The 27058-nt window shown below is 39.6% G+C and overlaps 1 protein-coding gene across 14 annotated transcripts in view; it reads left to right on the plus strand.

Annotated features, from left to right (window-relative positions):
* Positions 1–21133, plus strand: part of KYNU (kynureninase) — an 83659-nt gene extending 62526 nt beyond the window's left edge. For 13 of the 14 annotated variants that reach the window (XM_069021274.1, XM_069021280.1, XM_069021276.1 and 10 more), the window contains 4 exons: positions 14070–14122; positions 15595–15680; positions 19354–19584; positions 20808–21133. In XM_069021274.1, the coding sequence (XP_068877375.1) occupies positions 14070–14122; positions 15595–15680; positions 19354–19584; positions 20808–20960 (523 nt within the window). In that variant the 3' untranslated portion in view covers positions 20961–21133. The other variant, XM_069021282.1, reaches the window with a different exon arrangement.
* Positions 21134–27058: the final 5925 nt, after the last annotated feature.

Below are 27058 nucleotides of genomic sequence, written 5' to 3' on the forward strand. Positions count from 1 at the left end.
TCCTATGTCCCCTTCTCATTTTGTGTCATTGCAAACATCACCCTGATGTCCTGCAAGCAGCTTGGCTTAGTGTGGGATGGTTCTCTAATTCATTGCAGGGGGCATGGGTCTAAAAGTGCCATGTTGTAACCAGCCCAATTAACATCTCTACTCAAGCATGTGGGGTAGTCCTTTGCTAGTCCCCATCTCGCTCCTTAGAGCAGTAAACTGAATCAATCTGACATATATGGGTCCGAAATGTCCCCATTCTTCCATGATCTCACCTCCTTTGAAGTCTCTCTTAATACTCAAATAGCTTTTTTAATACCTGCTCTATATATCACAATGCAATATATTCCTGGCTAATTGTGTGAGAGTGATTTCTTTATGGGAAGGTTTCAAATGAAAAAAAAAAAGGACCTGGAGAGAGCAGAGCTATGAAATACTACTGAAACCATCGGGTCAGTGCAGGCTGAGCCTGTGCCACCAGGTTTCCACGTAAGTGTTGCAGAGGGGAGGTTTCCAAGGCACAGAGAGCACTGAAATGACCTGCTAATACTGAAATTTTGCTTGTCTAGCTGTTTGGGCTCCAGAATAATTCCCGATTTAATTTTTGTAAATTTTTTTCTCCCTCCCTAATTCTCCATTTATGAAAAGGATAACTTGAATTACCAACCAATTTAGCTGTAATGAAATGTGAATGTTTGTGAGCACCTGGGGGAGAAGTTGCACGAGTCAGGTGTTCCCAGCAGGGAGTTGGCAGCTGTAGCTGGTCAGTGGTCTCAACTCTGCTGTCAGGGGTGAAAGGGACAGGAGAGGACAAAGCTGCAGAGCCCTGAGACAGTAAGCCAGGTAAAAGTAAGGCACAATTTAAACAGATGAAAGGGAAATAAATGTATATAAAGCAGTCAGGAAAATAATAGATAAACACTGGCAGAGGATTAAATGAAAACTGTACAGTGTTTAAAATGAAAGGATTTATCAAGACTTTAGCCCACACTAGCAGCAGGTAGTGTTTAAAAGTGAAAAGTTTCTGTGATGTGAAGAAATGCTGCATGTGCAGGAAGCAGCTGATGTCCAAAGAATATGTTGGCTTTTACTATAGCATAAAAAAAAAAAGCTTAAAAGAACAAGAAGCAAAAAGGTAACTTTTTCATATTACCTTTGAGGAACAGAAGGCATCTTCAGCCAATTTCTTCAGAGACAGAGGTGAGATATCAGCTCTTTTTCTTAGACCATTTACCCTTTCGGCATTTTGATGCCAATGAAAATGCCAGCACACAAATAGCTTCCTGCTACTTCTTTCTAGAGACCTGCACAGCTTTTTTTTTGGTATGTGAGCTTTAACCCTGGCATCAGATAAACAGAAATATGCTACTCAACTCCTTATACTTCCACCTTCCCATTTTTCCCGGGTGCTCTGGGTCTCCATCCTGCTCCAGGGCAAACCTTCTCTCTCCAGTAACTCTGTTCTGCAAGAGGTTACTCTACACCATTGAGGACTGGCAGCTCCTGCTGAGTTTTTCCTTACTCGTTTTCTTGATTTATGAGGAGATATCACATTTAGTCTTTTTTTGAATTAGAGTCACATAATCCCCAAAATAAAGAGCTGAATTTTCTGTAAAACTGCTGAAAATAGTGTAACTTTGGAGGACTGAGAGTTGGGAGCAAAGGACAGTCATAAAAGGATTTGGAAGGTTGTTTTATATCTGCTGTAATGGAAAGAACTAATGCTGCTCTTGTTGAGAATGCTTCTAGGAATCATGGGGTTATAGAAAGGTTTGAGTTGGAAGGGGCCTTAAAAATCTTGTTCCACCCCCTGCCATGGGCAGGGACACCTTCCACTATCCCAGGTTGTTCCAAGCCCTGTCCAACCTGGCCTTGGACACTTCCAGGGATCCAGGGGCAGCCACAGCTTCTCTGGGCACCCTGTGCCAGGGCCTCACCACCCTCACAGGGAAGAATTTCTTTGCTCAGACTGAATCTTCTACTCAGACTTTACTCAGATAATAGGCTAAGATGGTCTGTTTCTCACTGACTCCTTGAATTTGTCACCTCTGAGTATCTCAGCACTGCTGAATGCTTTATCAGAGCAGAGCACCTTGTCCTGGTCAAGGAGAGGATCAGGAGAAGCAATGTAGAGACTTGTAGGGAAGCTGTGCTGAGTGCAGCCAGGTGGGAAAGTCAGTGGTGACAGATGGCAGTGAACGTGCTGCTGTTTCCAGAAGGGTTTCTCACTGGTCCTACTGGACTCAGACTGTGGGCTAATGTAAATAAACTACTCGTGTGGTGAACACGTGTCCCCCGAGTGCGTGAGGTATCCTGTGCTAAGGTAGAAATGAACTGTTGCTTTGCCAAGGAGATGAGAGCAATTTAGCTCCTTGAGTTAATTTAGAAACCAAAAGTTAAAACCTCCCTTGGGAAGAGACTGTTTAGGAATAAAGCTATTGGCTAATTAGGCTTAATTGCATTGTCTTGGGACAAGTGATTTATTAGGCCAATCTAGACCCATGATGGGCCTGCAGGGGTGTGTTCTCGGATTCACCAACTGCATGGCAAATATCCAAGAGCATTTTTTAACTTTGGAGTGAGTCTCTGGGAGAAAAAATGAGAGAGGTTAATGTGCACTCACATCATCTATTCCCATTCTGATTTCTTCGGCTCCTTTTATGTGGCTCTCATGATTGTCTCCTTGTTCTCTGTCAAGCATTTTCTCTCTCTCTTCCTTCAAATCCTTCCTTGTAATTAAGCTGTACCTTCAAGCAATCTTGCCTCTTTTCTCATTATAAATAAACTTCTTGTTCCTTCCTCCCTCAAGGTCTTCCCTTTTGTTTTGTCATCTTTGCCCTGGTTGGATTTTAAGGTGACTGTAAAGGTGCTGTGTGTGAACTCTGCACCACCTATGGGATAGCTGGGGTGAGTGTGGAAGAAATGTGCTGTTCTCATTCCCTGAGTGCACCCCCATGCATTTCTCCTCCTGGATCACACTGAAGGGACATCACTTTGCATGCTCTGCCGTGGTCCTGTCCCACTCCCAGCCCTGGGAATGAGAGGGAGATAGCTCCGTTCCTTGCAGATTTGCTTTCCTCGAACTTTCTCATCAGATGGTGTAAGATACAACTGCTTGAACACATGAAAGGAACCAACAGGCTTAGCCTCATGGAAAGGTGAATGTAGCCTGGGGGCGACTCTTGCATCCTGTTAACTAGCAAGGAAGGGATCCTGGGGCTCTCCTTGGAGTCTGGATGGTTGCTGTGATTTTCCCCCGCACTTCAAAGGCCGCGTGTTATCATCTGCCTGCTCTTTGTGCCTCAGTTCTCCACTTCCAGGCAGGTAGTTTTGAAAGCACTTTGCTGTGTCTTGATTTTTCCCAATAAGACAAAGCAGCAAGCTTCCTTCCTGCTGAATGAATTCCCAGAAATGCTGCACTCGTACTGGTGTCACACACCTCTAAGAAAATGGAAAGAAAACCTTCTTTGCCTGCTTTTTTTAATAAGTCACAAAAAGAGGCGTTATTTCTCCTCTTATTCTTGTCCATTCAGCTGTGTGTTTCTGTAACCACCTCAGAGATCCTTTCTATCTTAGGGAGGAAAGAGTTTATTTTTAACAAAAAAACCTCAAGTAAATCTTCTGCCGTTTCTGCTAAGAGCTCGCTTACCTCTGTGCAGAAATGTGCTGGAACTAATGCAATTTTGCATCTGGGATTTCCTAGTAGATGTTGACTCACTTTCAGTATTTGATAATTTTTCACTCTTTCTACTTCAGAAATTTTGTAACTTTCTATGAAGCTTTCCTCCTAAGATTCTCAGTTAAACCTGCAGACCTCTCAGTCTGCACATGCCCTTTAAAAATGAGATTTGCTCATGCTTTTTCATTGGTTCATTAGACCACAGTGGGGAATTGTTTCTAATTTCTCCTTACAGAGTGTGCTTTGAGGTCATGGTATGGCTTGAAATTGCTCTAAGCTGAAAACACCAGCAAGAGCCTTTATGCTTTTGTGCCATTTGTAGTCACCAGTTTTCTCTCCATTTAAGTCCCCTGGAGTCTCTTCCTGTAATTGTCAGCTATGGGTTCAGATGGGGTTTTGTGCCTGGGATGTTTCCCAGAGCTATTCGTGTCCCTGACCTGGCTGAACACCTCTCTGGCTTTAGCTGCAGCTCATATTGTGATTCATGTCTCAGCCAGTGCCTGACTCAAACCATAAGCATTCTCAAAGGTCATTGGAAGGTCATTGCTCAGGTTAAGGAAATAATTCAGTCTTGTTACTTTTTGCTAAGTTGGCATTCTGGGTTTGTGCATTGGGGGATAATGAAAGGCTTTTCTTATTTTTTTTTGCTTGGTTTACCACTTTTGCCTATTTGTTTCCACCTGTTCACAGGGTTCCTAGCCCTCATACCCCCTCTTTCTCCTGGCTGAACCTTCTTTCCAGCACTCAACCAGGGTAAGGTCTCACCAAGTCAGAAACCTTCATATTTGTCTTCTTCCTTCATCTCCCTTAATCAAATCTATTTTATCTTGCAAAGTCCAGCAAAGGACATGCACATCTTGCTGTCTTTTATTTCTTACTCATTTCCACATGTCTCTGAATCACGAGCTTCCTAGAGGCCTCTGTGACATATATTGTCTATTCTTGCCCACTTGCTGGAAGCCATCCTTCCTCTCACTTTCCATTTGTGAAATACTTACTTTCACACCTCTTTGTCGCTGCTGGTAAATTTTTACTGTCACAGTGACTACTCCTCATTTTTCACCGGAGTAATTTTCAGTGCTCGCTGGCAGCTGCCTCTTGCTGCTTTCCATTGTGTTGAAACTGCAGGGCAGCTGCAGCCACAGAGAGCTCACTCAAGGGTCTGAGGAGTGGTTTCCAGAGAGAAGCTGGGAGAAACACAGAATCTTCCCTTTCCTTTTCCTGTCCCTAGTTTCTCAGTCAGCATGACATCAATTCACTGATCTAATCACACCAGTGCAACTGTTTTGGGAAAATGTTAGGTTCTTTCTGTCCCAGGCCATGAAAAACAGCTGCTCAATGTGAATAATTATTTATTGTTTTCTTTAGCTGTTCACAGATTATTGACCAAAAATTGAATAGTTTCCTACTGTAGTTTTTCAGCATCCCTCTGTTTCCACTGACAGTTTTCTGAGATGACTTTCTAGCGACCCTTTGTGAGCAAGTGCAGGGATATTTTGTCAGTGTGTGTTGAAGGTCAGAGTTGCAGGTACAGTTATTTTCTGTCAGGAGAATAAGACTGTATAAATGTCCTTATCTGATGGCTTCTCACCTGCTTCTGGTGTGAGAAGAGCCTGGGGCTCCTGGAACCAGTGTTGGACCTCATGTCAGACATGACATACTTATATTGGGCCTCATGTCAAATCTATTTTAGACCCCAAAAGACTGTTAGTTTGTGGGCTACTGAAAATTTGGGCCCTATAAAGAAAGGTCCCTAAGTTGCATTTTTCTTGTTTTCTATTGATGGATGAAATTTAGTCTTTTTGAGGAGATGCTCTTCAAAACACCTCTGAAAGATGCCCATTTCTCTTCTCCCCTAATTATTTCATATCTTAGACTTCAGCTGAAAAGACCCCATCCAAGTTTTCCACTTGAGTATCACTTAGTGAGTTTTGTAACACAACTACTGGATTCTGTGGCAAATTTGCTGGCACGTGAAACTATGAATTCAATTAGTTCTAGCCACTGCCATTAAAAAAAATCTCATATAATGTGCCTTGCTTGTTGTTTCAGGCAAAGAGCAGAGGTGATAACTTACATTTTAGCTAATTAGGATTCTGGTACGATAAAAGTCTTGCATTAATATTATGATTACTCTATTCAAAAACAACAAAGACCCAAGGAAGTGCAACTTCCCAGATCTTAAAATTTTTATGTTATAGTTCAGTCAGATACATTTATTATTTAGAAATCTATCTAGATATCCTCCCCTGAAAGATTTATTCAAGGGATTGTAGAGACTGCATAGTTCAGTAAACGCATCATAGTAATCAAAACTATCCAAGTCTCCTTTAAGTCAGAATTCACATTTAAAAGTAGCTCTAGGAGGGATTGTTGCTTTCCCTTCTTTAATTTAATCTATTTGAAACAGCCTTGAAAAAAATTTACTGAATTCTTAAAGAATGTAACATGCTTTCTTTTATCAGTGTAAAATATTTGAGAGCTATTCAGGACTTTATAAAAATCACTGAGAACTTTATTAATATCTCCATGAGTAAATTGGCTCCCTGCTTGATTTTTAATTTCTGATGTTAGGCAGAACATTCAATTTCCCCTTACTAAATGTGTGAACATACTGTTGGCTGTATTCCCCCTTTTCATATATCTGATATTTGGCCAGTGAAAGTGTTATATGAGCACTTTGTGGTAATAGTTGTTCGTAAGCTGATTTAACAGTTTTTAATTCAACTTCATTAGCCTCAGGGGGTTTGTTTTTTGTGAAATCTTCTCCTGGGATTTAATTTAGGCTCCCATTTTGTCTGCTGGTGGATCATACCTTTCTTTTGCCTGATCATGGCGAATGAAATTATCGTCCCTTGTCGCAAGTGCCTCAGAGGTTTGGTGGAGAGCTCTGTGTGGCTCCAAAGGGCCCTGATTGGATTGGCAGCATTGCAGCCATTCCTCTTCCTCATGCCCTGACCACAGCAACTTGTTTCCTGCTACAGAAGTGAACTCAATCTCCTTTTGTTTTGACCTGGAGGGGTAATATGTATGGACGTGTTGAAATTGGTGTATTCCCACTTGTGCCGAGCCTAAAAGACTAACAAGGTAAAAATCAATCCAGGAAGAGCGTGTGCACCCTCTGTCTTCAAGTACCCACGAGCTGTAAATCACCTTGTACTCCACTGACCAAACAGCCCAGGTTTTTCACCCAAGAGCCTCTCTAATTGTGGAAACAGTTTTGTTAAATCCCCCACCTCGAAGAATAGCAAAGCTCAGGGAGCTGAGAGCTGCCCAGCTACTTTTGGAAAGAGGGTGATTACTCAAATCTAGAAGTTTCTTAATTCCATCCATGCAGTTGCATAGTTAAGTGTCATTGTTTAAATTATGAGACTGTTTTTCAGGATTTGGGTCTTTGCTGTTAAAACTTGCTGCTAGGCAGAAAGTGAATTTAGCTATTTTTTAACCAAGACAAGCCTCAAAATAGAGGAGAAAAATTGTCTCCCTTTAGATGGTACTGAAAATGCAAGCCTCTTAACAGAAGAAAAATGTCATGCTATTAGCCTCTAATACAATCACATTACTTTGGTCCTTTGACAAAGTAAAGCCTCATTGATATTAAATATGAAAAGTTACTACTTTCACAGTAGCAACTTTTCATAAGGAGTTTTGATTTTTTTCCACTGAGTTCTAAGAGACTGGGCCATTAATAATGTATGGCGCTGCTCACAAGTCACATATGCTTAATAATTAGGAAACATTTGTAATGAGTTGAAAAGGGTAAGGAAAGCAGCAGAGTGTGTGCAAGTCCTAAACTACAGAAGTCTGAGGCTAATAATTACCTGGGCTTCAAAAGCTTTTCAAATTCTAACAACAGATCCTACTTAAAATTAACAGGCACTGCACAGAAGAGAATAATGAAACAAGTCCAAGCTTACCATTTGGGATAAAGGATATCTAAATAGATATAAGGGAGGAAAAAAAAAAAAAGTCTTTAAATATAACTTCTGGCAATCTTGGCAAGGTTTTCTGAAGGAGACTGGTTGAGTTAGGTTCAAAATATTGCTGAAGTCTAACAGGGGTTATAACAGCTGCTATAACTCCCTTAATTCCCCATGCAAATCCTAGCCCTTGTAGGTATGTAACTGTGGGGCTTCTCCATAACTGACAGCTTCTCAGTATGTGAAGAATTTCACCTACACAAGGAGGTTAAAATCATTGAATTCTTGATTTCAGTGATGAAACCAGGAGCTACTTTTCCATTATTCTTTGTTTTGATTAAACAGACCCCTCATCATCCCAAACATCATTTGAAATGTCTTTTCTCCCTTCCAGTGAGCTGTCAGCAGGGGAGCCCTGGGTCAGAGCAGGACCTTGCTGGGGTGCTTAGTATGGAGAGGGTGGAGTGAAATAACCTTGTCCAACCTCTTGGGCTTGTTTTTTTCAGCATAGCTGTAAAATACCATGTGGAATTAAGCAATAGAAATATTGATTTTTTTTTTTAATTTACCTTTTTTTTTACCTTATTGGAAATGCCCACTTAAGTGATCTAGATCAAGAAAAATATGAGAATCTTAACTGAATAGAAACACAGAACTGGCAACAACTTTTGAGGGCAAGGTGATAATTTGGGGAAAGGCCGACTGGAGGGGGAAGACATCAAGTGATATCAGCTTTACTTCCACATATCCTTTCCTTATGTGCATATCAAAAACTCCTGTATAAGATGCTCCAAATAAATCTTCCTCTTCATCCTTACATGGTCCTTGTTGCTAAATATATGAGCACATTTTAACAGATATATTCTCACCCTTCACTGGAGAGTTAGGGCAGTCCTGAGCAGAATTTCTAGAGATGAGGGCTTGAGGCATGGAGAGACCAAATGACTCATGAATGATCAGACAAGTCTGTGATAGCAAAGAAAATTGAAACTCTTTCTCAAACTCCAGCCAGTGAGCCAAAAATATGCCATTTAAAGCAATGAGCAGGTTTTTCTGTTTTCTTAGTTGGTGTGTGTGTGTGTCACTCTATTTATTCTGAATTTTGGCATTGAATCCAAAGAAATACAATCATGCTCATGTGCTTGCAATAAAATTAATGCCATAGAAATTAAATTAAAACATATAAAAAATGCAATTAGAAAACTGCAATTAAATTAACGCAGAGTAGAATGGAAAGACCTGAGCCCAGCTGTTGAACCTGAGGACCAGGTCTGTGCTCAGAGGTTGTGGAGAGTTGTTTGTAGATCTGGGTGAGAGTAAGGTAGATTTGAGGGGGTTAGAGAACTGTTTTCCATGACTTTGGTTTCTGGGACTGACCTTTGACTGAGTGCAGCAGCATTTGGAGATGTTCCTGCTCAGGACCTGAGTCCTGGGTGCTTTTTCTATCTGTATTTCATTGCATGGAGCCCAGGAAACTGGAGCAATGTACCTCAAAATATGGAATTAAACTTTCAGTTGAGCTGGAGATTCATATATGGATATAAGGTACGTTTAGAAATGTTTTTGGGTTTGGGGAGTTGATTGTACCTTTTTTTTTTTTTTTTTTTTTTTTTATCCTGGCATTTAAAATATGCAAGCTGGACTTTGGATGTAGCACCAGTGCTGTGGTAGCACCACTTCCTCCTAGGCAGAGGATGATGGTCAAACATGGTCAGATGTGGATTGTTCCTAGCTCCAGGCTGCCTCCAGCCTACAGGCTTTCCATGTTCTTTTGTAATTTAATTTCTAAGATGTCATGGGTATTTTTGTTACACATTTCCTGCTAAGAGAGCAGTATTTGAGTCACAATTAACCTCTGTCCTTTAAACTTGTGTCCCACTGCACTTGGGCCTCTTGGTTGCCCATCTTAGGTCTTTAGGGTGTCCTCAGACCTGGATGTGCTGTTCAACCAGCCAGTTGTGCCATGGACATACAGGACTGCAAGAAACTGCACTTGATCATTATTTTTGGCCCTTTCATTCTTTTCCCTGCACGAAGCTGCCTTTGCAGGCATAGCATAAGATCTGCCTAGCTCTGTGTAATGAACTTTGGGAGCAGTGACAAGTCTCATTAACTCCTCAGAGCTGATTCTTTCTCATGGCTGGAACAGTAGCATGAAAAAATCAAACAAATCTTTGGCAACACCTGGATGCTTTTGCAAAATTAAAGCAATGTGTGAATGAAGAGCTTAGCTGCCACCCAGCAGTTACATCAGCTGCTTTGCAGACACAGCCTGCCCCAAAACTGCCTGTTTATGATTTGGCTTAATCCATCCTTTCATAAACATAACATGCTTTGCTGGTATATGCTCCTAATATAATCTAAATAAGGGCTATGAAATTTCCAGCTCGCTTTGTGACCTGATAAGGGAGAGGAGACAAACTGCTTCATTCCCAGGGAAGCTGGAAGATGTAAAATCAAGTATTACAAATTTCACACTGTATTCCTGAAGCTTTTCAACTTGCCTTCTCCTGGATGTGAAATTATTATCTCACACAATATAATGACAGGATGCTTCCAGCACATTGCCCTGGACTGTAAAAGCTGGGCCACATTAGTGGTATTTCCCTGTTTTCTGTACCACTACTCAAGAGTTTCTGCCTTTCTTTCTTTCTGAGAAGGAAAATGAGACCCGTGTTGCTCCAGGCTGTAAATTATAAATGAGTAGCATGATCATCTGTAACGCCAAAGCAAAGGTCAAAGGAATTTTTTTTGTATTTTTTCTGTGTTCTTTAACTGGATCTTCTTTGATGTTTACACTGCACATACATCACGATCATTATATCCCGCACTCCTGCATCATTAATGCAACTACAAACGAGATGACTCAAGTTATGAACAACCAGTGCTTCAGTCTAATGCAGACAGATATGAAGGAGGAAAATGAGCTAAATAAAAATACTTATTGAAGGGATCGTTCCCTGGTATAAATGTCCTTAAAGAGAGTATGACTAAATAAGAGGATACTGTTCCTCTCTGCAGTCATTTTCCAGCCCAGCAAACCTTTGTTCATTGGTTTGTAAAACAAGAGAACATTTTGGGGTAAAAAAGAAGTAAGGAATTTGCAAACCTTTCAGCAATATTTCATTATACTCTTACTTGCCTCAAGAAGCCGAGCTAGTAACAGTTTGCTTTAAATTTTATGCGGCACATGTAAAAATTCTGTGCAAAGACTGGAAACTGCAGATTTCCCTGGGAAAGGCTCAGAGTTATCAAACTGTGAGGACATAGACCAGGCTGGATGGGTCCTTCAGCCACCTGGTCCAGTGGAAGGTATCCCTGCTCATGGCAGGGGTTGGAAAGAGGTTCTCTGCAAGGTCCCTTCCAACCCAAACCATTCCATGATGGCAGTGGTTTTATTTGAGGCATAGAATGGAACAATCTACTTTAAAAGTTATTTTCTAATAAAAGTGGGCTTGTAAGAACATGCTCACCTTGCAGAAAAAGGCACAGCTAGTTTGGCACTAATTTAATCTCCTTTTTAGCATGATTTTGCAATGGATTTCATATATGTTTTGCTCCAGGATGGAGAGAGATTCTCTGTGGAGGTGTTCCAGGAGCATGTTTGCTGAGCAGCCTTGGAAGGCTGCTGGAGGTACCTGGGACTGGGAGCAGGATGCTGTAACCACAAGCTATCCATCACTGAGATAACAATTTTGTTTAGTGATGTGTTAAGACAAGGGCTTAGTTTGGATAAATTTGCATTCTTAAATTTATAGTGGAACATTTGCTAAATTAGACCTTTATCTCCTTAGACACTGTTTTTTTACACGCTTCCCACAATGGGTTTTATCTGCCATGGAAAGCATGTAACTTGACAGGCCCATTGCTAACATGTTTAAGGTGTTTTTAATCACAAGCACACCATATATGGCTTCTCAGAGCCTTCCACCTTATGTATTTTGCCAAAAGTTATGGTTTGGAATTCAGAATCCATTTAGACCTTGGTGTCTTTGTTTCTGAAGCAGGAGCAGTTGAAATGGTGACTGTGGTTCAAAATGCTCACTTTGCATGCAGAGTAACAACTCTTTAATAAGAAATTTTACTGCACTAAGTTAATGTGCAGTTTTATTGCCTATTATTTTTAGTGAGCATTTATAAAGCGTTATGTTTGGGGTTTAACACCTTAGCTCTTTCCCATCACAACAGGTTGAAATTTGGCATAGCGGTGGCAACCTTCATTTCAAAATTTTCACAGAAAATTGTAAACAGCAAATTGCTATAATTTGTGAAGATTTTGTTAATTTCCATGCTTTGAAGCCTGTCAACTTAAATGTCAAATAACGTGACATCCATATGGACCATTAGATCAATGAGAGTGTAGGACCAGAGCTGCCTCAAAGTGCACATCCTGCAGTGACACCTCTGAAGTTCTAGAACAGCCAAAAGAGAAAAAATAAAAAAGAGGAAAATCAAATTGTCAGATTATGGTAGGAAAGGGCAAGACATCTAAAACTGTCTTTTAAAAAAAATCCTTCACTCTGTCATTTTGGAAAAGTTTTGAAATTTCACTTTCCAAGTTGCCTCCGTGGTGCTGCAGCTGAGATCTGGGTTGAAGCCAACTTCAGAATTAGCAAGTTTTGAACATTCAAAGTGTCACCAGAGAGCTTTTCATCAGCCCTGATCTGGGTAATGATCTGATTGATCTGTATTTTGCCTTTGATTTTCGGGTGTGGTCCAAGTGGAACATAGTGTTGTTTTCTCCTTCTCACAGACTATTAGTCCAGATGTTTTATTTCCCATGGATTTTTTTCTGCTTAAGACTTTTGAAATTCATAGAATGTGTGTGCAATTGATATCAGTAGATTGTTGCAGGAATATACAATATTCAAGGTTACAGTCCAATGTTGTCTATATGTTATAGAGTTCCTATAAAATAACTGAAATATCTTTTATGATTCGAAGCATCAGCAATGGAGTCACTCGGGCAGAGGCTCCGTTGTGCTTTATTTGGGGTGTATTCATTTTGGCAATGTAATATCTCATTTAAAATGGATGTATATTGCATTATTAATTTTCATGGCTCTTAGAATAATAAAAACATCATGCAGCAATAAAGAAAAAAACATGCCTTTTCTGTAGAGCCTCTGTTTAGATGCAGCTCACAGAAGTAAACATAAAACCTGTGTTGTTATACAGAAATACGAACTACTTTATTTTACACTCTGCAGTATTCATATAACAAATTTCTAACTCAAATGTGGTCTTAATCCTGCAGAGCTCAGCTCTTTTAGGCAAACTGTAAAATGCTCCTGCTTTAGGGAGGGGCCGTGACTTTCTTTTCCCTGTTTGCTTCCAGGAAGGCTGATCTACTGTGACTTTTACATAGAGACCTTTTTATCATTACAAGTTCTGCCAGGCTTCACTCCTAACGACTTTGCTATCTGGCATAGGGAAAACTGAGCAAAGCCTTGGCAGAAATGGTGTCCAATATGTCCAGTCCTGCAGAGCTGAGAAGTTCTGGAAGGAGTCTGTGATGGTGACTTCTTGATATTGTAAAAGCATTGATACATGGGAAATCTCAAGTAGGGCTGGCATTATTAATCACTGATATCACTGTGTGCTGAGTTAAGAAGTGGAGAACCCAAGGGAGGTGGGGAGAGACTCCTTGATTTTGCAATATTGGTTTTATCTGCAGTGCCCTGGCAGTAGGTGATCCAGTACATCCAGCTGCTTTAGAAAACTCTATATAGCAATGTCCTTGGAGATATTTTCCATTAAATGTGAGTTAATAATGCAGTGTCATTTTCATGTCTAAGCTCAGACATATTATTTTTTAAATAATTGAATGTTTTGGGTTTTTTTTTATTTCTGGAGATGATCTTAAAAAAAGTAATATTGCATTAAACTGGTTTGGGTTTTATTTTAAAGAAAGTTTTTTGAGTAGTAAGTTTACTTCAGGAGAATGAAAGTGTATGCAGAATTCACACTGGTCTCACAGTAAGGACGAGGCAATGCCCACATAATTACCTTTCCAAGGTCCTGTTGTCTGCTTGATGTTCACCAAAAAGTGCTTTTCTTGATGAAACTAAGGCAGATTTTATAACTCCTTTTAGCTTTCAATATTCATTAAACTAAGTTTAAGAGCAGGAGGAGAATGGTTTGAATTTAATGCCTTGGAACCAAACAGTGGAAATATTTCTGTACTGTTTTTTGTTTTGTGAAGTGACTTCACAGAGAATGGATATTGTTAAAATCAATAGTTAATTGAAAGATGTGGTGTGTTTTATCATTTGCAGTAAAAGAGGAATTCTCAAATGGTAATGTTAAGTTTTTAGTGCTAACTCTTTATAGAATTTATTGCATTTTTATGTCATTGTTAGAAATAAAATGTATTATTATAAACATATATATTGCTCAATCTTATATAATTCTTAACACTCCAAGCTGAATTAAAAGATATTAAGTTTTCTATTAATTTATTTTCTTGAAAAAAATCTTAGGCTAATCGGCTGGTGGGGCCATGACTTCAAAACACGATTCCTCATGGAAAACAGTATGTACTTATACACTCTCAATTTTACCTTTTTTGATTTATTTATATATAACCAGCTTCACTTTTTTAGTGGTTTGACAAGGACAGAACTTTGCATTTCCTCATTTATGTTAAAGGCATTAGGCTAAACTCATCCCAAATATGTAATGCAGTGGAGTCAATAAAATAAATGTTGGAATAAATTTATGTTTGGGCATAAGGGTTTGACTGTGCTCCTTGATATTCTGCTGAAATACCTTCAAAATGCAGATATAGAATATGGATGAAACTTTCAAAATCTCTCAGTGAATTAAATTCATAAGCCTGTGAGGAGCAATGATCTGCTAACATTCACTGGGGCAATATCTTTCTTCAGGATTAGTTCCACTGGAATTAATGAGAAATTATATAAATAAAGGTAAGGCAAGCTGGCATAAGTCATGAAATCCCACTTACGTTTCAGCATCTCCAAATTTCCTGCACGAGGGAAGGATGGGTTGTAAGACAAACCTGCTCTGAAATAGTGAAGTGGTTTTTGTTCCAATACATAATGAGGACTCCTGTCCAAATCTGACAGCTAGACTGTTCCAGTTTAAACTGTGGCAGAGAGAATATCCTGAGGGATCAGGATGAGAAAGGAGCTTTTTGGTTTGATTGGTTGTTTTTTTTTTAATATATTTTTAATTTTCAGTGGCTGTGCCTGTTGATGTGGCTTTGGCTGGAGAGCACCTCTCTAATAGCCTCAGTCTGCTCTTTGTTTTCGGACCAAATGCAAGAGAGTGGCACGATGGAAAGCCAGCAGGAGACACAAATTGCCTTGAAATACTGCTAGAAGAAGAAAAACGTTGTTTATTCATTTCCATGAGCAGTTTACAGGGGAGAAGTTGGGCATTATAAAATTAGTTGGTCTGCTGTGCGTGAAAAGCATTTCCTCCGCCTCATCCTCCTGCTCTGGTGCTGGAGCGTGAAATATGAACGGTGACACAGAACTTACAGTGAGGCTTTGTAGACTTATTAAATAGATTTTGTGAAATTTCACAGCCCAAAGTCTAGGCAACTCCTCTCCGTGGCCTGAAGCTACACTTAGCTGCATATGCAGCCTCCCATGTGTCTCGTCAGCTCAATAAAGTTCAGGAACATGATTCCTTGCTCCGTGTGATCATTCCTCTGCTGACTTGGAATTTCTCAGCCTCGTGCCAGCCTTAAAAGAGATTCAAGTGTAAAGGTGGTTTTAACACACACCATTTAAACAAATTAATTGCAGTTCTCTGGTTCCCATGAAGCTGCTAATGAGGTCTTCTGCTGGATAAAATTGGGCTTCTCTCAAAGTTGAAAGTATTAGCTGGGAATAGATTACTATTTCCTTTTAATGACCCATTCCTACAGGCCACATTAGGGAAATATTTTACTGTGTGAGGACAGACTTCAAGATAAGGTCCAATCCATTAAAATGAAGAAATCAAAAACACTAATATAAGTTATTCATTTTCCAGAATTACAACTAAGTGAAGGAATTAATGGATTCCGGTTATCAAATCCTCCCATTTTACTGGTCTGTGCTCTGCATGCTAGTTTAGAGGTAAGTAATTGCTTTACTTTGAGCGTGAATTTAGGAGTATAAAAATATTTAATGAATGCTACTTGTATTATTGCTGTCTCCCTTAAAGAAATCTGTGAAATATTTGAAAATTGAAGGGGAGAAGTAATGAAAAGCAAACAAAATAACCCCACAGCCCTGAGAGACCAAGAGCTTTAATGAATATCCTCACCTCCCCATGTCTCTCTGCTGGAAGATGCAGAGTATTTGAGGTTTGCACCTCCAAACCTGAACTCTGGCATTGCATTTGTCCCTGCTTTTAGGGGCTCAGTACAAACAGCCCCTTTATCCCATGGAAGTATTCAGGGCTCGAAATCATAGAATAATTAAATTTGGAAGAGATCTCTGAGATCACCAAGTCTACCAGTGACTTGTCTTAGTGCTACTCATGGGAAGGATTCTGCTCAGCATCTTCCTACAGAGGAGTCATGTAGGTCTGAAAAGTTGCATCCAGAGTTGCTGTTTCCTATACTCCATGAGCAAAGCAGACTTATGTCCTTTATGAAAGAAAATTATGTATCCTGGGTGCCCTGGATCAACCAATCCAGTGGCTCAGGGAACCTCTTTTTCCTTTGGTTACAAACAGAAGAGACAGAAGCTCTCTGCAAATGTTTCCTAAAAGGGGAATTCATGAGTTTGGCATAGCTCCAGCCTTTATTTCATAGAATCATTAGTTTTCTGGTGGTCAAAGGAGCAGAGCCCCATCTCTGACCTATCTGTGTATGAATCACTGACACTGAGGCTGTGGGAAGAGCAGTCCTGCCATACAGAGCTAATTCCTCCTTTTGTCCGAAGGTGTGATCCGTGTGCTGAAAGCCTCTGATCCGCTTTGGAGAGCACAGCCCATCCCTCTTTGAGGGCATGGAGCTGTCCCCCAAACACCTGTGTTTCACATCAAGATGTTCCAGCATTTCTCTTAAGGATGGTTCACCCCTGAAATCAGGACTCTGGGTCTCTGAGGCTCAAAAGGGTGGTGTTACTCAGATTTACCTGCTGTATGCAGTATATTATTCTGCAGTAAAATCATCCTTAAGCTGGTTTTCAAGGCAGCCTTGGGCAGCAAGGTTTTGCTGCCAGCATAAATGGCAGAAATTTATTTCTGCTTAGCATTCCATTAATTCTAGTGGAATGACTGAGCTGATGCTGGAACAAAGAGCAGTGCCCACATCCCTCTTCTGTATTTATTGAAAAAACAGCATTTTAAGCAAACAAAGTCAGAAAATTGCCAGTTATGCTCTCGCCATCCTACATGCAACGCTGAAGGACTGCAAAGGGCACTGTCATGCTTCTTGTTCCGCCTGACAATTTATTTTTTTAGTCCTTAAACATCCAATATATTGTTTTAAACTTTATGTGACCTTTGAGATAAGCTGAAAGCTATTCTGCTATGACCCAGATTGTCAGTGCTCGGGTTTGTGTGGGCTGGTGTCATTTAGCCCACTGCAGGGAGCCTCGAACAATGAGGGCTGAGCAGTTTCCATTGCCTCCCCTTTCCCTGCCCACATTACCTTTTGGCACAGCCAGGATTTCCCAGTGCTAATTGCTCTAATACAGTGGGAAACAAAATAGTTTTCATGTCTGGCAATAGATGGCTAGTGAAATTGCATGCCACCTTCACTGGGACACATTAAGCAGAAGGCAGTGTTTCCGATGGAAACAATGAAAGCTGCAAGTGTTAATGGATGTTATTCCTCAATAATGCTTAAAGTGACTGTTATGGCACTAGCTGCTGCCTTTTATGGAAAAAAGGGGAGCGCTCTACAGACACATTTTAAAGACCTTTTTCAAAAATTTCACCCAGGAGACCAAATATTCCTTGCACAAAGACTGTGGAAACAGATTTTTGCATGCAGCCTAAGGAGATCCATCCCTCATACTCCTGCAAATCCTGGAGGAATAGGAGGCAGGTCTCTGTTTTCCCTCTAGTAATGCACTGAACAGGCCTGTGTCTGCTCTGCCTGCCTGGGTGGAGAGGGAAGCACCTCTAGATTTTTGTTGGCCTGTGCAGCTGCTGATTTCTGGTGGCTCTGGTCCCTGTCACGTTCATTCCCTTGCAAAGTCTGTCTTACAGCATCCATATTTCATTTCTCAAACACAAATGCAGGGGTTCTTGGTTTTGTGCAGCATCTAGTGGCTATGATAGCATCAGGGAGTGAGACTTGGGATGTTCTAGAAAAGAATGATTCCCAGATGCTGCTGGAAACCAGACTGTTGTGTTTTGAGTAGGATTTCTCAGGTACCTCTCTTTATGCTTTTCCAGGTTATGATATAAGTAATCTTAAAATTGTTACTTCTCTAGTGTGAAACAGTGATTTCTTGAGAGTGAAGATCATGGACTGTCATCCAGGGCACTGCCTTGCCTCTGATTTGCAGCTGCAGTCAGGGGAGAGAGAACTGTCCACGAGCACTGATGTGCCAGGATGTGATTTGAAGTGGCTGTTGGGCACTTGCATGTCTGTATCTTGTCATTTTCCCCTGCAGCCAATTCCATAAGAAGAAAGAAAGGGAAGATTTGAGGAAGGCAGGGGTAAATTATTTCTGGGGTTGCTTATTCCATCATTTCCTGTAATGGAGCCTTTCCAGAGTAAAAGAAGAAGCTATCTCACCTTCTGCTCCCAAATTCCTCTACCACACTGATCTTGTTTGTGTGGCCAAATGGCAGTGCCATTTTCAAGCAGTCATTTTTGCACCTCCCATGATATTTTGAGTGTGTAAAGCTCACCAGTTCTTGTAGCTGTGCAAGAGCACAGATCTACTGAAAAAGAATTCAGTGAATATTTTTTTTTTTTCTTCATTTGGGCTAGGAGAGAGGGAGCCTGTACAGGACTTAAGGCTACAAAGTCAATATGTTAGTACACATTTTGTGCTTTCTAAGTCAAGGATTTGTACACCAGTCATGATGTTTCAGTCTTGGCCCTTGGATTTTGTTAGTAGAATCATTTAGTTTGGGAAAGACCTCTGAGATCATGATGTCCAACCATTAACCCTGCACTGCCAGGCCCACCACTAAGCCATGTCCTCAAATGCCACATCTATGTGTTTTTTGAACTTTCAGGGACAGTGATACCTTCCAGGGAGCCTGTTCCAATGCTTGACCACCCTTTTAGTTAAGAAATTCTTCTTAGTATCCAAACTAAACATCTCTTGGTGTAACTTGAGGCAGTTTTCTCTTTTCCCATCACTTGTTATCTGGGAGAAGAGACCAAACCCCACCTGACTACACCCTCCTTTCAGGGAGTTGTAGAGAGTGATAAGGTCTGTAGCAAAGGTACACATGAGAGAAAAAAATTCATGTGGTACTGAGTTTCATGCAGCACTGTTGCATCTATGGAGGATTTATGGATCATTTTCAGACATGCAGATGAATGCTCTCTTAGCAAATTGGCTTTGTGTGCAAGCTCATTTATGCAGATGTAGATGTGTATGAAACTTTTAAACAATAGGCACAAATATCTGTCATTATCTAAAGCATAACATTATCCTGGGTTTTCCAAAGCCCAGTCCTGCCATGTTTATGTAAAATGCCTATCTGGTATTACTACTTAATTCCAGTGATAATGTGCAGAGAAATCTGTCACCTTTTTAGTCTTTCTTTATTTCCTTTTCATTTTCTACAGCAACACATTGTCATTCTAATGGTTTCAAATCATTACAGGTTTTTAGTCAAACTACAATGAAAGCATTGAGGAGGAAATCCATTCTGCTCACTGGTTACTTGGAATACCTGATAAAACATTACTACAGTGAGGATAAAACAAATCCAGAGAAGCCCTTTGTAAGAATAATCACACCATCTCGGATTGAGGACAGAGGATGCCAACTCACTCTGTCATTTTCCCTTCCAATCAAATCTGTGTTTAAAGAGCTGGAGAAGAGAGGAATAGCTGTGAGTAAATCAAACTTCATCTTCTTAACAAGTAAAAAAGTATTAATTTACTTTTATTCAAATATAACCTCATATAAGGCAAAAACCCTCTAGGACTGATGACAGTTTCTTACATCTTCAGTTTTTACTTGTGCAAGCAATCAAATACATAGAGTTATTTTATAAATTATTTGTTACACTCTATGCTGCCCTTTCACTGCTGACTTACTTCCAGTAGTTCTGGAGTCACTGCTGAGGTTAGAGCTGTATCATGGGTGCACTAGGATGGGAGACACACCTACAGACACATGACAAGGAACTCTGAACCTACATCAGTTGCCTTCTTGATCCACAAATGGCCAAAAGCTTTGTGAGGCATCGAGATGGAGCAGTGGAAAAGCTGCCATTTCCTTAGAGATGTGTTTTAGCACTCAGGAAAAGAAGCCACTAAGCAGAGCTTCCACGTAATGGCACAGTTACCGTCGAGCACTGCTCCGAAAGAAAAAGGGGGAAATTTAGGGCCATACATTGGGTGATTTAGATGTGGTGGGAGATGAGACTGATAGCATAATGCCATATAAATGAGATGTCAGTTTTATTTCTGCTGGTGACTTGTCTCCCCAAAGGACACCTCTTTTATGTTATGTATGCTGCTGCTTTGATGCTGCCAGGGAATTCCAGGAACTCCTGCTTTTAAGAGGCCACGGGGCCTCACGCTGTTGGCTTGCCTTTGCAATGCAGTGATATTTTTCAAATGTGAGAGATTATTATATTCAGGAAAATGTTCAAAATTACAGAGGGGGAAGAAAAATACTGCAATGCCTGTGCCATCACTTGTACTTTTAGAACAAGACATTCTCACATACTGGAATGGGTTTTGTTGTGTTTGGTTTGTTGGGTTTTTTTTTATCAGCTGTGTGTCTTTTCAACTCTGAGTTGCTGTAGCCACTAAGGTGAATTTTGGGGCTATATGGCTGGTTTGAAGCCCTCAATGGCACTGCTAAAAGTCCTGCCAATCCTGAGATTTGCATCCTTTTTTTAGGCAAAACATTACTCTTCTTACTAAGTTCTTCACAATCCCGCTCCTCACTGTAGTTGCTTGAGGATCCCAAAGCTTTTACACGTGCCTCTTTGTCAATCCAGTCATTCTTCCTTGAAGACAAGTTGTGGCATTTAAAAGTATAGCCTGACAGATAAACATGAAGTGACCTGAATTTACTGAATGTTCCCTCTCTGTTTTGCAGTGTGACATGCGAGAACCAAACGCTCTTCGTGTTGCCCCGGTTCCTCTCTACAATTCTTTCCATGATGTGCACAGATTTATTGAAATCCTGGGATCTGCAATTACATCTTCAAAACAAACAGCAAATAATACCATGCTATCTGGTTCTTATTGATGGCTCAGCTGTATCTTTTAATCTATTTCTGACTAAGATGCATTTATCCTGCTGAGCGATTCTTTGCTTCAAGTAGACCGAGCTATATCCCATGCAATTTGCAAAAAAATGACTGTGCTTGAATAGTTATTTACAACAGACATAGTTTTATTAAAGCTCATATTTCCACTCTGCTTTGACTTTGACTTCATGAATTAGTATGCTTTGTATATTTTAATGGGGCTTTTCTTAAACATTTTATGTAGTTTTATTACATTAGCTTTGAGAAGCATGGAAGAATTGCTATCAACTAGAACAGGGATGAAAAAAAAATCCTTCTTTATTATAAAAATTATGCATAATAAAATGTGGAAAATAGACAAATCACCAGCTGTTGAAAGATACAGTCCAATTTACATTTTTAATTTAGTAGTTCTATTTAAAGTACAGGGTATACTTGAAAAGTAAAAGTTGAACAATTAGTTGTTTCAAAACTCCTGACTGCTGCACACTGAGTTTTTCAAAGGGCCCAATATTTTGAAATTCTGGTTTAATTGAAGAACGAATTTACATTGCTGATACCTTCTTTGTTGTGGTACAGTTGGCCAAAAAACCCATTTTATCTTTCTAGGTAGTCATGTTGAAGAGGAGGAGCTGAAGAAAGCTGAGAACAGTTGTAGACCTGTGTAAGACAGCATGAAGGGCTGTACAAACACTCCCTGCAGCTTTAGTGAGGCTTAGTTCGGATTAGGCAAAATGAACCCTGAGCTCTTTAAGCAGCATCAAAATATCTCATTGTTAACTCACCGTGTGGCCCGAATTTTTACAGAGATTTGCACCAGGCAGGCAAAAGCAATGCAGAAAAACTGCTTACATTTCACCAACTCTTTATCCAAAGTTGTTTTAAGGCATAAATAACACCTTGGCATAATTGGCAATTAAGCCCTAAAGTCTGTAGCTATTCACTCAGCGTTTTCCAAGAATCAGCTGAAACTTCCTCTCTGATGATGTTGAATGAGTCTCATTTTTGGTATGAAACACTTAGAAAATTGCATCCAGTTGTGCTTTCAATATCTGAAGGGAGCCTATAATAAAGACAGGGACAAACTGATGTGATAAGACAAGGGGGGGATGGTTTTAAAGTGAAGGAGGGTGGATTTAGGTTAGATATAAGAAAGCAGTTTTTTACAGTGAAGGTGGCGAAACACTGGAACAGGTTGCTCAGAGAAGTGGTGGATGCACCTCTGGAAACATTCAAGGCCAGGTTGGATGGGGCTCTGAGCAACCTGCTCTAGGTGTCCCTGCCATGGCACAGGATTTGGACTAGAAGACCCTTAAAAGGTCCCTTCCAACTCAAACTACTCTGATTCTGTGATTTTTTTTATTCTACTTCAAGGGTGAGGAAGGATTTTGGGGGAAGTGAGGTCTTCTCCAGTTTTGCTTACAGTCACTTTTACTGGTGGAAATTTTCACACCCTTAGAGCATCTCCTGCTGCACAAGGAAACCCAAGGGCCTTCACAGCACCTACCTGTTCTCTCAAATTCCCTGAAGATGGGTAGTTTTAAAATCCTTGCTGCAGTAACACCTATTTCGTTGGTTGTAATGTGCAGGGGAAAGCTGAAAGAACTGTAAGTACAGCGTTTGTTGGTATTTTTAGCTCTCATGAAAAGTAAGAGCTTCTTTAACCAGAATACTGTTACAAAGAATAGCACAGGAGTTTTAATCAGTTGGGAACCTCTGTCTCACTCAAGAGGTTTTGATTACACTGAGGTCATCTCTCCTCAGTTCAGCTGAGACTGGATCATTCTGTTGCAGACTAGGTACCTGTGTTTTTGTGTGTTTATTTTTATCCTTGCACCTGCAGCTCAGCTACTTTATCTCTCAAGTGACAGGATCTTAGAAAAGGACCATTTTACATAAAGTAACAGTTGATGGAAAAGCACTGAATATAAAAATGTGCAGGTCCACAGTGTTGAAAAGAGGTTTAACTCAGTGCCTTTGCAGCATCTGTGTACAGTCACTCATGCCTTCCCTATAAAGGCAGGCAAGCTTAATACAAATCCAGATCTGGATCTAGGTGGTATTATAAAATATCTTATTCTGGTATCAGCTGAACCTTCTTGTAAGAGACCCCAGAGGAGTAAGAATCCCAAAATCTCTTTCTAAATGGCATCTAGACCTCTGGTTTAGATGAGCTGTCTTGGCAGTTATGGGGAGATAAACAGTGATTTTTGTGACGTTTGAGATCTGCTTTTAATTCACAAACTGTGAAAATAATTTTTTGTGTCTCTGGTTGAGGAAAGTGAACCACATAGTAGGTAAAGTACTAAATATGTGCAGTTCAGTTTTCTAAGACTACCAGATTAATAATAAATATATGATAGTATTTTGTCGTTTAGTATCATTTCAAGCTACAGGTACAAATACTGATTTTACAAATAAGTATTTGTGTTCCATTTGGTGGATTTGGTTAAATTCAGTGCATCAAAACTCACTTATTTCAACTTTTTAAAGTTACTCTCTCATTTTACCTGTGAGCTGTGATGATAAACCTGAAAGCTCCTTGCATTTATAGGTGTATATATATAAATTCAGAAAATTATTTCCAAAAAGTGAGGGAAGACTATGTTGCAGTTTACTCATTTTACTGAAACAAAATTGCAGCGTAAGCAGCAGTTTCACACGATCTTTCCCTACTTGAAGTAAAAGTTTTGCAAAATGAATAATACTGGAAGTTAACATTAGGTGTCAGTATTTTACATATTATTTAGCAAAAGAATATCAAGGGAAAGAGCTTCTGTGAAAAAAAAAGAAGAATATTGCGGACTGCTTTTTCAAATGCTTTAAGTTATCACAGTTAGGGTAATAGCAGAAATAATTATGTGTGAAACAATTAATTGTATATACCCCAAATGTTTCTTGCTAGTTACATCTCTGATTTAAAAGTCAGTATTAAGTACCACTGCTTTCTAATTGTGATAAAATTTTGTTCTTGGATTGTTTGAAGAAATCACATTTTTCAAATTGAACTGCAGGACATGAGGATCTGTAGATGACAGAAAATTGATACCCAGGTAGAGTGAGAAAATGCTTACAAATGAAGGTAAATGTGAATATGAAGATTCCTGTTTATGTGTGATCTTTTTCAGCACAATAAAATTTAAAAATGTACAGAACTCTTAGGATCACTGCAACTGTTGAAAAGATGAGGAAAAAATACTGTAGGATCTGTCTGTGCATTTTTAGCCTTGTTTTGCCACAGGAACACCAAAGAGAAGGCAAAGTCTTCCTTCACAAGCAGAAAAGGATGCCTTTGTTTTCCAAAAGAACAATATACTCAGAGTGAAGAAAAAGGCACGACATAGTAATTTTTTCATCTGAGCTTGTGGCATGACTGAGAATGTGGCTCATTTGAAGAGCTTAAACCCCAAAATGTTGATGTCCTCGTCTGACAACTACAAAACCCACCTTGATTTCATTTTACTGACAAATTATTATAAATTGGTAGACTGAGCAAGAAAGATGCAAGAAAGGATGGAAGATACTAAAACAAAATAATTAACTTTTAAACCTGTGTTAGATATTCCCAGACAGAACTGGATACAGGTGGGAAAACCCTGTGAAATTCTAGCCCCTGGCCTAGGGATGGGCTTTGGTTGGGTTCACAAAGGTAAAAATGAGCATTTTGGGCTAAATCCACAGAGGCCCCTTGCAGGATGTGTCAGCATCAAAGCAGCAACATCAATATTTTATTTTAATACCTCTCCCTGAGTCACAGAATTGCTGAGGTTATAAAAGACCTCCAAGATCATCGAGTCCCACCACTCACCCAGCACTGCCATGATCACTGTTATAACGAAGACATGGCTGAGGTAGGTGTGCTATTTCCTATACCCACCTATAAAACACACTTCAGAGGGAGCTGACCTGGCCAGAGACTCCCCAAAACCTCTGCAGGTCCTCATGTGAACCTCTGGGCACTCAAACTGGTGCAAAAATATTTCTGAAAAGCTACCCACTCTCTGAGACCAGCTGAGAGACAGTTTTGCATCGTAAGCTTAAACTTTTGTCAATATTTGTGAAATATATTTAGACAGCTTATTCAGAAATGAGTAAGTTATAGATCAGTAATTCATACTTTTTTATATCTCGAGTTTTTATTACCTAAACTTACTCTTCTAAGCATCGTTTTATGTTTCTAGTTAAATATAAGTGAGAATTGATTGGAGTATTTCTCAATGGAATTCTATCTTTATTTCATCATAATTGCTTCATATTTGAATAATGACAGATGAACTACTTCATTCAATTGCAGTTTTAAGGCTTTGAAGTCACAATAGCAGCAAAGGATTTAAATCCTGAAACCATTATTATGGCAGAGAAGACATCAGGGAAAAAGAAAACTTATGGTAGTGTAATTTTCTAGACAGAAAAATTCTTCTGTGGTTGCACTTTTTTTCTTTTTATTATTTTTTTCTCTGGACATTTTATTAATGTTAAAAGAACCCTGGAAGAAGAGATTGGAAATGCTGAATGAGAGTCCTGCTGTAAGTAAACTTCTGTAGTTATTTGGCTTTGGAGCTGGCTACAAACCTTTTAAAATTCTGGGCAGCTGCAATACTGTATTTCACCAATAAAGAGTTCATTAGATCTTTTTTCTCTCTGACATTTACATCTAGTCCTGAGTACATGTTAATACTCCAAGGTATGAATTTCAAAGTTCCCTTTATCTTTGTGTACAGTTTTAAGCAATTAATCAAATGATAAAATATAGCTTTAAAAATAAGAAACGAATTGTGAATTTAAAGTATATATTCAAAAAGTTTCTCCATTATAATTGGGGGGGGATGGGGCCTCTTATCAACTGAACTTAATTCTGCTGTTCTTTTTTTTTTTTACCTTACATTTTATTGAAGAATTTTGAAGCAATCCTCAAATTGTTAAAACATGACCAAGTGGTATATCCAGGATAGTTCTTTCTCCTCGGAGGCTACATCAAAGTGGGAGAGACGTAGAAAAATCATTATTCAATATGTTCAAAATTATTCCCATGTGGGGTAAGATTTATACAGGCTTCTGAAATGAGAGTGGGGGCAAACAGCACAGAGACCCCTTCGTCTGAACTAAAAGTGAGTGACAGCTGCATCATCCCTGTACAAGGTACAAATATGAAGATAGTCATGAAGTGTAGTGGGGTGGGGGTTGCCCTATAATTTTGGCAGCAGGGGCCAAATCGAGCCTCTTGAGTTCAACTTGCAACTTTGCTTCTCCAAGGATATTCCTGGTGCCTCAGTTTTCCTGGGGTGGGGTGGCTGTTCCAAAGGTAATTGGGAGTGGACATCTGCATAGTTCCCATTGGTGCCTGAGCAGAAGGCTGTAAGAACTGGGAGCTTCTCAATGTCATTAATGAATCTCAACAGAAACATGCTTGTAATTTTTTTGCCTGTATTTTCTCTTTTACTCACTGAGGGGTGTCAAGCCTACAAAACCCTGTTTCTTCTTAATGAGTGTGTTATTTTAATTTTCACCTGGGAGGTGAAAGGCAATATTCAGAAATATTCATTCTTCAGACAGGACATGGAAGCAGTTTTAACACCTGAGCTGAAAGTTTGTGTGAAATGCTCAGATGCTGTTTTGTGTGATATCTAATTTAAATGATTGTGGCCACAAGGCAAGACATGCTGCCAATTCTAACCTTCTTATATAGAAAGCATCTTGCAACTGGGTAACTTGTAAATATGTGGACCTTCCTTTTTAAGGATGCTTCTGGACTTTTCTGTACTGCTCCTACTTGAAGAGAAAAGAGATGAAGGTCTCATTTCGAGGAATTGTGAGTGAAAGTCTGTATGCACCTGCTTCTGAGTTCTTGTTATTGACCCTGAAAGTGTGGGTTTTTCCTTATTTTTAAACTGATGTGAAAATCCCACTTATTACAGAATCATAGAATCATTTGTGTTGGAAAATACTTCGAGGTCACTGAGTCCAACCAAAGACCTGATGCTGCCAAGTCCACCACTAAACTATTTCCCTGATTTTTTTGTTTGACTTCTAGTTTCAATGTAGTTTGGTCTCAGATTTATTTAATGAGTTTATAAACCTCATTGTGATATTCAAGTTT

The sequence above is a fragment of the Aphelocoma coerulescens genome, chromosome 7 (genome assembly GCF_041296385.1).
Source record: "Aphelocoma coerulescens isolate FSJ_1873_10779 chromosome 7, UR_Acoe_1.0, whole genome shotgun sequence".
NCBI classification, from domain to species: Eukaryota; Metazoa; Chordata; class Aves; order Passeriformes; family Corvidae; genus Aphelocoma; species Aphelocoma coerulescens.